Below are 17,757 nucleotides of genomic sequence, written 5' to 3'. Positions count from 1 at the left end.
GTAAAGCTCCTACAGACTATATTATTACATGCCACAAAAATGTTGGATGGAACAAATACTGAGGCACTTTGTAAAAGGCCGCACCAGTAGTGTAGTTTGTCCAGAGGGTGGTGCTAGAGGAGAGACAGTTGGGTCAAAGGGTGGAAACTCTTGAATGTGTCAATTTCACAGTAATCAGCCTATTAGATTATGTGGAGTGTAAAATTGACATATTGGACAGAAAGTAGATAAATGTAAGTGGTCAACAAATATTATTTCCAAATAAGTCTGCTGACTGAGTAAGTGGCTGAACAAATTAATGAAGTTGGAGTCAGAAAAATGACTCTATGGGTCAGGGAGAGCTACAGTTAAACCAGTCTGGTATAACGGGCTGTTCAATCAATAACTTAATCAATGTGTCAATAAGCAGTGCTTATCAGTGCCTGCAGGTTTCGGGAAATGATGAAGCAAATGTTTGTATTTGTCTTGGTTTCCCAATTACTCTGTTTTTTTAATGAAACATGTGACCGTGTGTGTACACATGGCGGAAAATCCAGGACCAAAATTGGCCTACTTAAGGTCAGGACACACAAAACAGAGGGATTTGGACTTCAACACTCAGAAGGAACAGGTAACCTGAACTGTATGTATTTATTTATTTATTTATTTAGAGGCTTTTAGGAAAAGTGTCAAGTATTGGGAGTAGAAACCTAAGATTTGTTCTTTTCCTTTTTATGAGTGTTGATATTCAAAAAGTACTGCCAGTTATTACTATATAGTTAACTAAAAGTCCTTTATTTCTACATTAGTCAAGTTGATTGAAACTGAATTATTTGAATCTCCCTGCTATTAGGGTCTAATGCAATGTTACACATTTGTGAGAATATGTTTGGATATTTTCTATGACACACACACTATTGATTTCCTTTTATTTGTCATGAAGTTAATAAGTACCAGGATCCATCCATCTTCAACCGCTTATCCGGGATCGGGTCGCGGGGGCAACAGCTCCAGCAGGGGACCCCAAACTTCCCTTTCCCGGGCCACATTAACCAGCTCTGACTGGGGGATCCCGAGGCGTTCCCAGGCCAGAGTAGAGATATAATCTCTCCATCTAGTCCTGGGTCTTCCCCGTGGTCTCCTCCCAGCTGGTCGTGCCTGGAACACCTCCCAAGGGAGGCGCCCAGGAGGCATCCGTGCTAGATGCCCGAACCACCTCAACTGGCTCCTTTCGACGCAAAGGAGCAAGGACTGAGGCCATGGTTCTCAGCAGGAAACCGGTGGTTTGCCTACTCCGGGTAGGGAATGAGTCCTTACCCCAAGTGAAGGAGTTTAAGTATCTCGGGGTCTTGTTCGCGAGTGAGGGGACGATGGAACGTGAGATTGGTCGGAGAATCGGAGCAGCAGGGGCGGTATTGCATTCGCTTTACCGCACCGTTGTGACGAAAAGAGAGCTGAGCCGGAAGGCAAAGCTCTCGATCTACCGTTCAATCTTCGTTCCTACTCTCACCTATGGTCATGAGGGTTGGGTCATGACCGAAAGAACGAGGTCGCGGGTGCAAGCGGCCGAAATGGGTTTCCTCAGGAGGGTGGCTGGCGTCTCCCTTAGAGATAGGGTAAGAAGCTCAGTCATCCGTGAGGGACTCGGAGTAGAGTCCTTGCTCCTTTGCGTCGAAAGGAGCCAGTTGAGGAAGTACCAGGATGTTCTTTGTTAATCCGTCCCTTTTTCTGAACATCACTGTCTTCTTTGAAATAAATGTACGGCTCCTGCAAAATCCTCTCATTTTTATATTGTTCCCCATTTTAAGGTTCAACATGGGATTTTCAGTCCACTGGAGTTGGCTTACTGCAGTTTCATGTCTCCTCTGTTTGGGTGAGCTACTTTTACTTTAGAAGATATATGCTTTATATGTCATTTTAAAAGTCCCGCTGAGTTTTTGTAACATAGTTGGACATAATAAGAACATTTTTGAAATAATTCACAGACTTTTTAAAACAGTTATGTTTAATAGGTCAATAGCATATGGCAATCAGCAATTGCTACTGAAAACATTATTTAAGTAAAAGGGTAGTGGACAAATACATCCAATGCTTTGTCTCCAGTCAGAATGTTTTTTTTCTGAAACAGTTACTATAAAATGGATTATCAGTTTTTGCTCAGGTTGATTTTGCTGCCAGTTTATTTTTCTTGAAATAAGATTATTTCATGTTCCTAATATGTGCTGTTTATAAACAGTAAATTTAGTTTTCCCCAGAGTGTCAACAGCAGTTAATATTGATAGTACAGTCAAAGTATTACGGTTTAGTTTAGTTTAGTTTAGTAGACTCCCCATTAGCTACAGCATTGTGGCAGCTAGTCTTCCTGGGGTCGGTCCACAAAACAGACTCACATAGTGACAATGGAAGAATAAACAGTAATAGACTAAAACAACACACAAAATAAAATAACATAACATTACAGAATAAACAGGTCAAGACTAAACCACACACAGAGACAGTAAAACAACAAGTATCTTAAGCGCACATGTACATATATTAACTTTTTGCCTAATGCCTAATCTTAGAAGTACGTGCTACACCTCCATGCCCCCAAAACGGTCTTTTATTTTTCAGGAGGTGAAGTTCATTGTGACTGCATGGAGGAGAAAATGGAAATTGAAGGCGGTCATTACACACTGACTAAACAGCTGACTACAGACAGCATGTTGGTCTACCACTGTCCTGAGGGCTACTATCCATTCCCCTCTCTGACCCGCCTGTGCCAGCGTAATGGCTCCTGGAGACCAGCACCCAAAAGATTTTCACCTCAGAGATGCAGGGGTGAGTGATGATGATGATGATGATGTTTCTGACGTTGCCTCAGGCTGCCTGCTCTACATAATAACTCAGATCCTTTTGTTTTGCAGTTGTTGAATGCCCTGACCCCAATGTGCTGCTGTACGGAAACGTCTCCCCTCCTCAGGAGAAGTACTTTGTGGACAATGAGACCACGTACGAGTGCTACTCTGGATACACAATGCGAGGCTCGTCCAAACGTGTGTGCTTACCAAACGGGAAGTGGAGTGGCTTTACTCCCATCTGTAGCCGTGACAGTAAGTCCTGAACAGCCATCTACTCAGGTACATCCTCTCTGGTGACTGTTTTATGACTCATGTTATGTCTCTTTGTTATCACAGCAGGGAACGATTGTGCTGATCCTGGTATCCCAGCTGGCGCCTCCAGAACAGGGAACATATTTGGGATTGACGACAAAGTGAAATACACCTGCAATAGCAACCTGTTTCTGGTGGGGTCCAGTGAGAGAGTGTGTCAGGAGAACGGCCAGTGGACGGGCAAAGAGCCAGCATGCTACTGTAAGACAGATACCTACAAAAACTGTTAACATTATGGGTCATTTGATCAAAGATTTGCCATGAAAAGTTCTGCTTGGAGTCAATGTACACACCTGCAAAAGAACTTGTCAAATTAATTTACACTTCCCTTACTAAAAAGAAGTTTATTTAAATGTGCTAGTAGTATACTTCTTTTAAACTTAAAATAAGAGAGTATGCCTTCAGTTTACTTTTTATGTACTTATCAGTGATATATTTTACAAAAGTATACATATTACATAAGTATACTTGGCTTATACAGACAAGTATACAGAAAAGTCTAAGTATACTTGGCTCATACTGACAAGTATGCAGAAAAGTCTAAGTATACTTGGTTTATACTGAAACTAAATTATACTTAATTATACTTAGCTTATACCGACAGTACAACAGTAAGTATACAGAAAAGTCCAAGTGTACTTGGCTTCTACTAAAAGTTTACAGAAAAAAAGTTAAAGTATATTTGGCTAAGTACTATAAGTTCACTTAAAGAAAACTTACAAGTATACTTGCAATAAAAACTATTAAACAGGTAGTTTACTGAGAGTATAGTTTAATGTGTACATTCATAAACTAAAAAGTGAGAGAGAGAGCATTCCTATTGGCTGTGCTCCAGTCATGTGACCGGTACTTGGCGTTCCTTCAAGAGATCTCATCATGGCTGCCGCGTCACAAACTTTCTCATTTTACAACTAAACCGTGCATTACAAGATGATTCTGAAAACATTTGAGGCGAGAAATAGGCATTAACATAACATAATATTGATTCATATTTGATCAGCGCTGCCTAGTTTGACCGTTTGGTTGGAGTTCGTAAATGATTGACAGACGGCTCTCATAGACAGTAGATGGACAGTAGACCTCAGATCAGCTCTTACTGCTTGTTTTCCTCCGGTCTGTGAAATCTTGCAGATGCCATTAGGAGCACCGGAGGACACAGAAGCACATGATTTTTTTCAGGTTACCTATTACATGTACTACTATCTGGATATAGCAACCTTTTTATAAAAATAATCCAAATCCAATCTCGCCTACTTCAGCTTTAAAGGTATAATTTTATAAACTAAAGAGTGGGCCAATTTGAACCAAAGAAGTATTCAAGTAGTACACTTACAAGTATATTACTAGTACTTTGATATTAGTATACTTATTACATAAAGTATACTTGGGATTATATACTTGAACTGTACTTAAGTTTACTTCATAAAATAAACTTGAAGTATACTTCTTTTTTGTAAGGGTCAAAAGTTACAACTAATGTGCAACATGTTTCTTTTAATTTATTAATCCTTCAGTTTTTAGATGACAGTCAGTAAATCAGTAAATGTCACTGTGACTCAGACAGCTGAGTCACTCTCTGTGGTAAACAGGCCAGGTGAAGCAATATTCCTTGCTTACATGAAACAGTTTTTAGGTTTAAAGTCATGTCAATACCTTGGTCAACCACCTTTAACCGCTTAAAACCCACCTGCCCACCCAACGCGTTCTCATCCTAACTCATCATATAGCCTACTGAAACTTTGTCAGGCCCCTCGCCATCACTTTTCGGTCGCAGTAAACACATGCTAAAAATAGGTTTAGGAAAAAACAACATGGTTGGGCTTAAAACTACTACGTTTGTACAGTGAAAATGACACTGAACATTGTGAACACGGGACATGAACGAACAGCTGATTGTTACGTGACGCAAGGGACACGAACAGCGGTGTCCTGGATGAAAACCTTGTGTTTGTTGGACCCCGTCATCACACTCCCAGTGTGAGCACCCAGAGGAATGTTCTGAGTATATGGGAACATTTTCACAACTGACAACACTACAACAGAATAAAGCTCATTTGGGTGTAAAAAAGAAAACAAATATTCTGTCGGTCCACAAAATCAGTCTCCCATTCATTGTCCATGGAGCAGCTCCACACTTAATATCCTATGACATCACAATTTTGAGTTTTAGCACTCTAGTTTTTGGATTTGGGAGAGAGTTGTTCATGTTTACTAATATATTTTGGACTGTTTTAGACCATAGGAATAACATGTATGAATTTTGAAAATGGGTGTAGTTGCCCTTTAAGAAGTAAAGGTAAAATATGATGATCTAAATGTTCAAACCTGAGAGTAACAACATGCGTAGCACAAAAATAACCATTTCTCTCTATTTGTAACGGCCAACTAGCTTCACACTCTGGTCCTTGTTGCTGCGACCTGTAACATTGTTGGTCTGGGGAGGGTGCAGACGTTCATGTTCCTCTGATACACATTGAGTTGGCTGGATGGCTGGCTTCTCATTCCACCTTCAAGTATAGCCATTTGGAACAACTATAAACACATTTGATTTCTGTTGAATTTGTACGTAATCGTTCTGATCGAGCATGACCCGGCCCCAAATTATCCTACTAGCTGTGAACTCTTGAATTTTGTATACAGTATTCACTTTTCGACAAGTTCTGGTTTTGTACCGCTAGTCTTGCCCTTTCTAAAATGCAGCCACCTGGTCACTGGTGGGAAGCCAGTTGGGGATCATGTCCTATCGACAGGCAGGTTGGATCTCCACACTTAGCAAAGAAAGTAAAGGACATGATCCCTCACCAGCTTCCCACTTTTAAACGCCGCCTGAAACTACTGAGAATTGAACCCTAGTCTCTGTGGCGAGTTCTTTTACTTGCTTTTTCTTTACATTTACATTACAAACTTCTGTTTATGTGGTGTTTGCTTCTTGCAGACAGACACACATATGACACTTCTTTGGAGGTTTCAGAGGCATTTGGCAGCGCAATCAAAGACAGCCTCACCACTTTAGAGCCCATCGGTAAGTTCCTGGAAGTAATCTGATTATTAACATTATTTAATAGCAATGCTATATGATCATTTTTGCTATTACAGCATATTTAAGTAAATAATTGATCCTACTTTTTAGTTACTCCATCAAAACTCAACCCTCTCTAAGCCATAATACCTACGCTCTGTATATATCAATATAACCACTGTCTTTTTTCCATTATAATTCTTTCTCTATAGAAAGAATTACATATGAATATGTTATGTGTATGGCACAATAACAGTGTTTGTTGTGGATTGCTCAGATGACACACAGGAGGGGAGAAAAATCAGGATTTCAAAAAATGGGACACTCAACATCTATATCGCAGTGGATATTTCTGAGAGCATCGAAGAGGAACACGTCAATAAAGCAAGAGATGCTATCACAAAACTTATTTCAAAGGTAAGAAACAAACAGCTTCCTCTCGATTAAAAGTAAGTACGATTTATACAAAATGATACATCGGTATATGTTAATAATGTAATTTTACAGTCTTTTTTTTAATGGAGAGGGCGATCGCCACAGAATAGCCTCACTAACAATATGCTGAATTTGCAAACGGTCAGCAACATTGTGCTGCGACTGGAGATGTCAGATTGTTTTTGCTGATTGTGGGATGCACATTGGGGTGACTGATGGATGCTGGCAATGAATCTGCTGAGTTGTTAAAACATGTTAGAAATATAGCAGCTAGTGTGACTACTCTGGACATTTGATCAATCACTTAAGGAATAAAATGATAGAGTTTGTACTGGGCATGGCAGAGGAAGCCACAGTATTACATATGGTTCAGAAAAGTCATGTGGATATTGATGGACTTTAAAGCATTAATTAGAAGTATTTTTTTGCCCATATACTCTACTCTAAATACTAAGACTTTGTGATGAAATATTCTATTATGAAATGGTAATTTGGAGAAAATTATGTTGTTAAGTATAAAAAAGCAGCATATTTTATTTTGAAAATAAACACATTTTAGTTTCATTTTGAAATAGTAATTATTATTTTGAAAAAAGCAGGATGATATAACATTTCATAATAATGCACCGAGTAACATTAATATGCTACTCTATCAAAAAGTAAGCACAACTACTAGCCAGCATACCTTTCTGTAGGCCTATAACGCAACAATACTTAATTATACTTTTCTTAAGTATATTTCCATCAAAGGATTAAGTACAAGTAGGCCTATAAGCCAAGTATACTTCGACTTTTCTGTATACTTGTCAGTATAAGCCAAGTATACTAATACTTTTATGTATACTTGTCTGTGTAAGCTAAGTATACTTAGACTTTTCTGCATACTTGTCAGTATGAGCCAAGTATACTTTGACTTTTCTGTATCCTTGTCAGTATAAGCCAAGTATACTTAGACTTTTCTGTATCCTTGTCAGTATGAGCCAAGTAAACTTATGTATACTTTTGTTAAGTATATCTCTGATAAGTACATCAAGTATACTCTCTTATTTTAAGTTTAAAAGAAGTATACTAATAGCACACTTGAATAAACTTATTTTTGCTAAGGGAATACTAATTTGGAGTAGTGGATTTCACTATCTAAAGTCAAAAATTGTATCATATATTTGCTGTGAGCTGACATATGAAGCATTTTACGTTGTGTGACACACTTTTAGAAGCACATTTAGCACACTGTGCACATGACATGTACAACCATAATCTCACCCCATTTGGCTGCCAGCACAACAGCCCATTAGAAGTAAATTGCATTATGAATTACACGTCATAATCTTGACTGATACTTCTTGGCCCGAGTCCCTTGGCTTGTTGTCAATGCATACTACAGGGTTCTCTTTCCGCTGATAAATGAATCAATTACTCAACAAAATAACAACCATAAGCAGTTTGATACATAAGGAGGTGTCGCATCGACAAAATGTTTCACAGCAGTTTACATGTGTTTACAAAGTTGTGTCAAAAGTTCATACAATACTAAAGATCATCCACCTTGTATTTACACTGATTTGCTTTATGTCTCCGCAGATTTCATCCTTTACCGTGTCTCCAAACTATGAAATCATCTTTTTCTCTTCTGAAATAGTTGAAGTTGTCAACATTCTTGATTTTTTGGATAAAAAAATAACGCTAAGCGCCATCACGGCTAAATTGGATGAATTTAAAATAGACGGTGAGTTAAATAAATCCGAGACATAGTTGGAAATACTGTTTTAATACACAGCTTGATCTATGTTTTACTGTGTGTGTGTGTGTGTGTGTGTTTTGACTCAAAGACAGAAACACTGGAACAGATCTGAACCTCGTCTTTAGTAGATTCTTGGAACGAATGGCTATTATAAAGCGACGAGTTGGAGAGGGCTTTAAGGAACATCGTCACGTCATTATCACTTTTACAGATGGTAATTTCAGCCACTTTTAATAACTTCAGCAGTGAAGCTGCCAATTTCTTTCTAATTATGAATCTAAATATTCATGTTACAATTATTTAAAGGAATAGTTTGTCATTTTAGAAAACCCTCTTATTTGCTTGATTGCTTATAGTTAGATGAGAAGATTGATACCACTCATACAGTGAAAGCTGTATCAATCTTCTCATCCAGCAAGAAAGCAAATAAATGTATATTCCCAAAATGTCAGATTATTCCTTTAATGTTCATTAATTCACCACTTTACTATGTTCCAACTGCTGCTACGTCCCTTGATTTAAAATTTATGTGCAATCAAATCAGCACTGATTTAAAATTATAAATATGCAGGTTGTATAAAGTATCATTAATATAAGTTGAAAGCAGTAAAAAAAGGTTTGAATAGCAAATGCTGTATTCTGAATAAAGCTGCTGTACATAATTTTAACACACTGGTTTCTTTCAACGCAGGTGCTTATAATATGGGCGGATCACCTGCACCCACTGTGGCAAAAATAAAGAACATGGTGTACATGAACCACACTGGTGAACAGGAGACTCATTCAAGAGAAACATATCTGGGTGAGTTTCAGCATTCAGCCACACACTAGCTATATTGTCAGTAACATTTCATTGTTATACAATAACGCCTAGCTGGCAGTTTGAACACAACGTTTTAACTAAACAGAGAGAGAGTAATGTTTCGCTTGTTAACGTTATGTTTCATTCTGTTACAGACATTTATATTTTTGCCATTGGAGCTGAGATCTTTGATGACGACCTGCAGCCCCTTGTAGCAGGGACCGGCGGCCAGCATTACTTCAGAATGAAGAACATCACAAATTTACAAGAGACATTTGATGACATAATTGGTAAGTCAACTGTTGAAATCGAATGAAGAATGCTGAATGAATCTGGTAACACATTAGTGTAATTCTATTTGGACATCAACTATGTATCTCCACCCTCTAATTCAACACAAAGGAGATATATAATCATCAGAAAAATGGTTCTCTTGTTTCATAAAGTACTTAAAAACAGGCAGAACTATCACTCTTGATCTGTGCCTCTATATGATACCTAACTCGACACCTCTGATGTAGCAGATACCATGTTAAACAAAAAAAAAACAAAAAAAAAACACTGCAAAAGTGCCCTTTTGGATGTCCCTAAGGTAGATAAGTAAGGGATAATGTACAGCGAGCCGGTCATTGTTGGACCTGAACGTGTGTTTTACACTGGTACTTTCTTAAGAAATCAATAATTTGACAAAAAATCAGTCCGCCAGAGTCCCACATTAGAACTGTGCCCATAGCAATGGTCTGTTATACATAGCAACGGTCTGCTACAAAGAAATAACAGACCATAGAGCGCCGTGATTGACCAATCAGAATCGAGTATTCAACAAAGCCGTGTAATAAAACATGATAAAGAGCCTTGTAGGATGCACTTCCAATATGGCAAAGTGCCCTCTAGGGTTCCCTTTCAGTCGAGAAAACATGATAATGTGCCCTCTTGGGTGCCCGTAAATGGAGAAAACATGATAAAGGGCCCGCTAGAGTGCTCTTCCAGTAGAGAAAATGGGATGAAGTGCCCTCTAGGGTGGCTTTAAAATGGAGAAAACATGATGCAGTGTCATACAGGCTGACCTACATGTTAGAAAACGTTCTGCACGCTGGTGCCCCACTACATGCAGCTGGTGCCCTTTTATATTTTTTTTCGCCCCTGCCCCTCAGACAGCCTGAGTCCACCACTGTATTGAGGGATGACAATGTTGGTCTATAATGTATGTCTTTGGTGCAGACTGACGTATCTAAAAAAAATATTGCCATGACATTTTGTACAGATATTCATGTTCCTCAGAGGATGAATAATACTAACTTTGGGGATCCATGACTTAACTTCAGTGCCACCAGCTGGTTGACATTTGTGGGTCAGGGTAAATTTCTCGAAAACTATTGGATGAATTGCCATGAAATTATGGTTCACACATTCACCTCATGATGAATTGTAATAGCCTACCTTTCAAGCGCTATCATCAGGTTAAAACTTGTATTTGTCCAGTAAGCTATTTTGGCTTATGAGCAAAAACATGTAAAACAAATTATCAGCTGCAGCTTCACATTATGTTTAGTACTAATAAGCAATCATGCTAACATGCTAAACTAACATGGTGAACATGGCGAACATGGTCAACATTATACCTGCTAAATATTGGCATGTTAGCATTGTCATTGTGAGCATGCTGCCATGCTAATGTTAGCATTTAGCTGGCCGTGTCTGGAAGGTAACATGCAAATTGCGAAACTCTCACAAAATGGTTAAGTTTAGACATTGACCTCGAATGGTTAAGTTAAGGATAGGTCGTAGCCAAGCAGCGAGTTTCGTGAGAGTTTTTTGCAAGTTTTTGCAATCTTTCACAATTTGAGGGTTACCTTCTAGACACGACCCATTTAGCTCAAAGCACCACACATCAAGTAGGCTAAAGCTTCATAGGCCTATAGCTGCTAGCATGGCTGTTATTATTCCCTCATTTTCTCTTACTAAACGTCAATATTTTGTACTTTTGAATGGTGCAAAGCAGAACAAGTGGAAGCCAACAAAAATCATGAATAGCTTGAAAATATATATGAAAATATGTCTTTCACTTACAATTTTTGATGACACCTAGCTCTTGTTCCTATAGAGGTTTAATGAACTTATTCAACATTGCTCTGGATAAAACCATAAATGAATGTTAAGTAATGGGTTCAAGATACTAAACCCCAAATTGCTCCCAATGTGTTTGTTTGTAAATGTAAATCACCATGGGAAAGCATTTCAATAATGATTGTAACGCTTAGCTATAACATTGAGCCTTTACTTTATATTGGATACTGATTATACTGACATTGATTGGGTTGGGTTTTTGTTTTTTTATGCAGATGCAGATGAAGTTATGGGTCTGTGTGGTCTTCACAAGGAGTATGACACAACAGAAAAAGATATCAAGAGGAAAAGGTATCCATGGTGGGCGTTCATTACTGTCCAGGTAAATGTTTCAGTATTTCAATTATAATTCATCTGTGAAACATATTTGCAAGAATCACAATCATTTAGATAATGATTTAGGCATGGTAATGGCCAAAAACCTCCACTTGACCACAGCTATCAGTAAAATCAGAGGAATATTCTTTTCCACTGAGGAAAATAACTGTTATTCAGAGATATTTGGCATAGTTACACCACAGTGGAGTCAGACCTTCAGATGTAGGATTTCATGAAAAACTGTTTGCTAATTATGTACCGCCATGTTGTTGTTGTTGATGTTATTGTTGTTTTTTACAGTGGTGTTACTCTATATATTATAAACTATTTTATATATGTATTTCCCTTTTAATACTTAAGAATGAAGGATTGCCAAATAACTGCATCGGCTCTCTGGTGACCCCGCAGTTTATCTTGACTGCTGCTCACTGCTTCAAATTTGGAGATTTACCTGAACACGTCAAAGTTGAGATTGATGATGGACAGGGAAGAGGTAATGATAAATGCTTATTTAGCATCTGTTTGTTTGCTTATGCCACTTATGTGAACATGGTAAAATGGCACTTTAGTATCCAAATTTCGTAAGTTTTGAGGTCAAAACCTAACCTTATTTTGACTAAATGTACCTGCTATCCGCTACTGATGACAGCACCAATAATACAAACACTTGATTGTTTCTCTTTTACAGTGAAAAAAGTTAAAACTTTCAAAATACACCCGCAGTACAATAATAAAGCTAAAGTGGATGATGGCGTGAAGGAATTCTATGACTACGATGTGGCTCTCATCCAACTGGAGGAAGATGTTCAGATCTCCAGTGCTGTTAGGTGAGAACTTACAAACACTCATACTTGGATGAATGATGTTACATTCTCATTCCTGCCTGGGGGTTTATTAATAAAACAATAACACACACACACACACACACACACACACACAAACAGATGTTACATATGTAATGCATTCTTATAAATAAATATTCTGGCTCAAAAGTTGTTCACTTGGAACATCATCCTCTCCATGTTAAATTGTTTTTGGTGTCTCGTTCAGACCTATTTGCATACCTGGCGCCCAGGGGACCAGTGATGCTCTGAAACTGGTTGGCAAATCCACCTGCAAGGAACAAGGTGAGATAACTCCACCAACATGATGTAACACATAAATACAAAAAAATGCTTATCTTACTGTTTAAATTAGGGCTGTTAAAATTAGATAATACCGCGTTAACGCAAATTAATTCTAACGTCACTAATTTCTTTAACACATTCACGCAACTGTTGATTTTTAGGTTGTAGTGGGCTCAGTTTTAAAGCTAGAGTGAAGATAATGGCATCATATGAAACTAAATCTAAGGAATCCATTGGTATCAACCATGTCATACTAGCTTGTTGCAAAGGAGGTTAGATAACGCTCCAAATTTACACTACATTTTGGTGAGGAAAAACTGGCATGGCCATTTTCAAAGGGGTCCTTTGACATCTGACTTCGAGTTATGCGAATGAAAATGGGTTCTATGGGTCCCACGAGTCTCCCCTTTACAGACATGCCCTCTATGATAATCACATGCAGTTCTGGGCAAGTCATAGTCAAGTCATCACACTGACACACTGACAGCTGTTGTTGCCTGTTGGGCTTGAGTTTGCCATGTTATAATTTGAGCATATTTTTTATGCTAAACGCAGTACCTGTGAGGGTTTCTGGACAATATTTGTCATTGTTTTGTGTTGTTAATTGATTTCCAATTATAAATATATACATACATTGGCATAAAGCAAGCATATTTGTCCACTCCCATGTTGATAAGAGTGTTAAATTTGCGATTGATCACGATTATTATTATTATTATTATTATTTTAATCGATTGACAGCCCTAGTTTAAATTGATTCTGGCAGTTTCTAAATTAACCACAATTGACCACTAAGCCCCGCACCTCTTAGTTAGTGTTGTTGCTACGTCTGTCAAGCTTTCCACTCTGGCATGACACATATGCAGTTTAGATTTACCACTGAAACATTTTAGTAATTTTTTGAAACACTTGGTCCTTAATTTAAGACAGAGGTAGACAAAGCAGGCTTCTCATATATATCAATGTCAATGTTGTCGGTTAAAATACGAACTGTCATTAGCAGATTTTATCAGCTGTAGTTAACTAGCTAATTAAGCTAATATTAATTCCATAAGTTGGTTGAAAATGCAGTTTCTAGATTACTTTTTAATTCTTCCAGCTGACTCGTTTTAAAACAAGAATCTTGTAAAAGGGGTCCTAAATATGCATTTGAAGGCTACATACTTGATCTAGGTCCTAAAAGACTGAGGCTAAAGCTGCATGTCCCAGGAAACAAATCTGCATTCCCACCACTTGATGATCAATACAAGACATGTAACCAGTGGGCAACCTCCGGGTCTGAAAAGTGAAGCCATTGTGGAAGTGCCTTAAACTTGCATTCTCTCTTATGGCCAGCAGGGGGCAACTCCTCTGGTTGCAAAAAGAAGTCTGATTGTATAGAAGTCAATGAGAAAATGACCCTACTTCTCACTTGATTTATTACCTCAGTAAACATTGTAAACATGAGTTTACGGTCTCAATCGCTAGTTTCAAGTCTTCTTCAATACAGCATGATGTTCATTTAGTAAATTATGGTCCCATTTAGAGTCAAATAGACCATAAAGCAGAGTATGCTTTAAGGTGTGGCTACCTTTTGATTGACTGGGAGTTGTCCATGTTTTCGTCTCACAACTTTAACCCTTTCACAGTGTGTTTTCAGTTCATGAAAGTAAATTATAACATTTTGGTCACCTACAAATGTCTTATTCAGCGTTCGGTTGTACTTAGCTCCACACTCTCGTGTCATTTCTGGTTGCAAAAAGTCAAGAAATGCGGACTTTGAGGTTTCAAAACGGCAGTCCACAAACCAATGGTCACGGTGATTACGGACACTTCTTATTAACAGTCTCTGCATGTAACTTAAAAGCTTAAAAGAAAGTGTTCTTGCAATGCAGTGTAGATGTAGTTAGTCCTAGTATTATAAAACAAAGTAAGATCTGAGTATGATTATATTCTAACAGATATATTAACAAAACAAACAAAAATAAGAAATAAATACTTAATATTTCCTATTCATGTAAAATATGTCTTACTACTGTCTACTGTCAATTTAATGGCCTTGCAGTTAAAAATTTCTCTTGAGCCTCCAGTACAATTTAGTGTATTTTTGTGTTTTCTAAATACAGAGCAGATTCTGTTGAAGAATCATCTTGAAAGACTCACTTTCCTGACCAAGAAAGGAACCACGGTAGATGAAAAAGATGCCCACGCTAAGCTTGGCGATAATGTGAGTTTTAAATTACTGAGTGCCTGCATGCTTTCTTCATTATTCACTCCAACCCTAAAAGTCACTTTGAGCTATGCTTCTTCTTCCAACTCACCAATGCAGAGAGACGAGTGCATCAAACATGCACTACAGGCACCAGGCATAACAACGACGAATCCAAAGGTTGCTGTGACTGATAACTTCCTGTGCACTGGCGGTCTGACTCCTTTCAGAGATCATATAGCATGTAACGGTATGTTCCCTCTATTACATGCATTTTATATACTAAAACATGAGTAACATTGGTGCAGACCAGTAACTGAGGCCCATTATTTTGGGTGTAACCATGTGTGTGTGTTTGTTGGGACAGGTGACTCTGGAGGTGCTGTGTTCAAGAACTATGAGCATCGCACGATACAGGTAAACCAACCTTCTTTTCCACGTATCCACCTGATATCAAAAAGAAAATACAACTCCACTGAAATAAATGATGTAATGTAATTTGACCATTTGAGTTCTTGTTGACCATGTAAATTAACCAACGGTTTCTTTCACAGGTTGCACTGGTCAGCTGGGGAACCACGGATTTGTGCAAGTCGGGTGGTGGCGTCGTCGAGTCAGTTGAGACCTCCAGAGATTTCCATATCAATCTTTTCAGAGTTGTCCCTTTTCTCAAATCGATACTTGGAAATGAAACCCAGGATGACTACGCACCACTTGAGTTTTTGGAGGAGTGTATTGATGAGTGAAAGATATTTGCATACTGTGATTTCTTTTGCCATTTTTGTTATATGATCTGTGTATACTGTATGTTTAAAAACACTGGCTTGTATTTTGTTTTGCTGATTGATGCTGAATTTTTGTTTTGTGCGTTCATAATGAAAAATATAAAATTTTAAGATAATGTTTTCTCATCAAAAGCATACATACATACACATGCTCAAAAAAAGACATCACCCATTCTCAAAATGCACAATTACAGTCATGCAATAGCTGTACTTTATCATCATTTATTCAGTATTGTCAGTGGTCAATTACGATGTAAAGAAGAAGTTAATAAATAAGTCTAAAACTTTGTCTTGATGTTTTTGAAGAGAAGCTAATTCAAATGGTTAATACCCTGGATCAGGGTTAGCGATGTGACAGTATATACAGTTGCAAAACAATTAGCAGAACTGCTTTATGGCAATATTGAGTATTTATATGATTCTTTATCATTGTGATAATTTACTTTTATTTATGAGTTAGTAAATTCAATGGATCAGCTAAAACTGACATTCCTGTCTGTCTATTTTATCCATAAACAGTTATTAGATCTTCCAAAATGAAATAATACTAATGAAATTACCTAATATGAAATAAATAACCCATACTATGATGGAGATTTTATCCATATTGCCTCGATCTTGGACCATCACAGCAAAACCAAACATGGAGCTTAAAGCTGTAGTGGGGAGAATTGGAGCAAATAGATTCAAAAAAGGTATTTTTATAAAACAGTAGTGCATGAGACAGGTAATCTAAAAAAAATCATGTTTACTGTTTAGCTGTAAAATGAGAAAGTTTGTGACCCGGCCGCCATGTTGAGATCAGCCAGAGCAAACTTTCTCATTCTACTGCTAAACAGTACACTACAAGATGTTTCTTAAAACATTTGAGACGAGAAATAGGCATTACTGTAACAGAATATTGATTCATATTTGATCAGCGCTGCCTAGTTTGACCGTTTGATTGGAGTTCGCGAGTGATCGACAGCTGCCTCTGTTGAATGAACAGCCAATAGGAACGCTCTCGATTTTTTAAAGCCTGAAAACAGAGCCATGACGAGGTGCAGAAGTCTAGTTTTCTCTCAGAACACTTGAATTACAATATGCTGAAAGGTTATTATGGATTTTTTGTCCAATGATTCAAAAAATATTCTGCCTACTGCAGATTTAAATAATGACAGATTTAAATATTCACTTTGACCAGATGACACACAAGTCATAATCTCTATAAACAGATTCAGCATTTACATGAAGAATCGGTAGGCAACGGGACAAGATTTTTGGTACTGGAAAGTTTCTGTTTGTTGTCCGAGTAGTATTGACCAATCACGTTTAAGCAGGTTTTGGTTGAATGCAGGTAAACAGTCCGTGTGGAGAGCAAAAGAGGTGGAACACATTGGCCGAAATGCAATCTGGGAACCCACCAGCTATTGTTTGACGATGATTTAGCTTTTTATAGGTCTAAAATTAGCTTGTAAACAGGCTACTTGTGAAACAATCCGGTCGTATACTCCAGTCTTGTGTCTCAAGTTGCTACTGTATACAATGAGCAGCGCACGGAAAAGGAAGTCCTGGCCCATATATCCGAAAAATATAGCCCCTAGACCCCAGAGGCTTATCTGTCCTCAGACTGATAGCCGATGAGTTCCAAGTTTGCGCAAGTCACAACTTGACCAAACAAACGCACGAACCAGACATCAGCTCCCGTAAATGACAACCACTGACGTCATAAATCTCTCATGAATTGGCACCAGTGTGAGGAAGAGTCAGTGAGAGAGTCTTCCCAAATACAGTAGATGGGCGTAGCAGCACGGCCACAGTCCAGACAAGTGCAGTGTGTCCTGTTGAAGCTGCTCTACGGCTGGCTTTGCTTATATAAAAGTGAAGATATTTCAGTATAACTAATTTACATAATAATGCAGGCTTATATATTTTGTAAGTTCCAAATTGCTCATTGCCTCTATGCAGGAATGGAATAAGCAACCTTTATTTAGGAAAAAAGTGATTTATATTTGAAGTAGAAATGTTATCATAATTTGCATGACGCACGGTTTATGCATTACCAATGACCAATTTCCTTTTCTAAGACCTTTTCCAAAACTACA

General features: G+C 38.0%; 1 protein-coding gene across 2 annotated transcripts; it reads left to right on the top strand.

The window, feature by feature from the left end:
- The first annotated feature begins 530 nt into the window (after positions 1-530).
- LOC141752311 (complement factor B-like) lies at positions 531-15,960 on the top strand. 2 transcript variants are annotated; one of them, XM_074610141.1, is made up of 19 exons: positions 531-610; positions 1,788-1,852; positions 2,593-2,799; positions 2,886-3,071; positions 3,156-3,332; positions 6,067-6,153; positions 6,428-6,567; positions 8,167-8,311; positions 8,415-8,540; positions 9,018-9,128; positions 9,284-9,418; positions 11,471-11,577; positions 11,934-12,066; positions 12,262-12,400; positions 12,624-12,700; positions 14,806-14,906; positions 15,009-15,138; positions 15,256-15,305; positions 15,443-15,960. In XM_074610141.1, the coding sequence occupies exons 2-19, from the start codon at positions 1,795-1,797 to the stop codon at positions 15,632-15,634; spliced, it is 2,301 nt and encodes a 766-aa protein (XP_074466242.1). In that variant the 5' UTR covers positions 531-610; positions 1,788-1,794; the 3' UTR covers positions 15,635-15,960. The 2 variants fall into 2 exon arrangements, with proteins under 2 accessions (XP_074466242.1, XP_074466241.1); XM_074610140.1 differs by having other exon boundaries at positions 533-622.
- The last annotated feature ends 1,797 nt before the right edge of the window (positions 15,961-17,757 follow it).

Source organism: Sebastes fasciatus, chromosome 16, assembly GCF_043250625.1.
Source record: "Sebastes fasciatus isolate fSebFas1 chromosome 16, fSebFas1.pri, whole genome shotgun sequence".
Classification (NCBI taxonomy): domain Eukaryota; kingdom Metazoa; phylum Chordata; class Actinopteri; order Perciformes; family Sebastidae; genus Sebastes; species Sebastes fasciatus.
The sequence above is the reverse complement of the archived record's forward strand: the minus strand, read 5'-3'. Positions and strand labels throughout refer to the sequence as shown.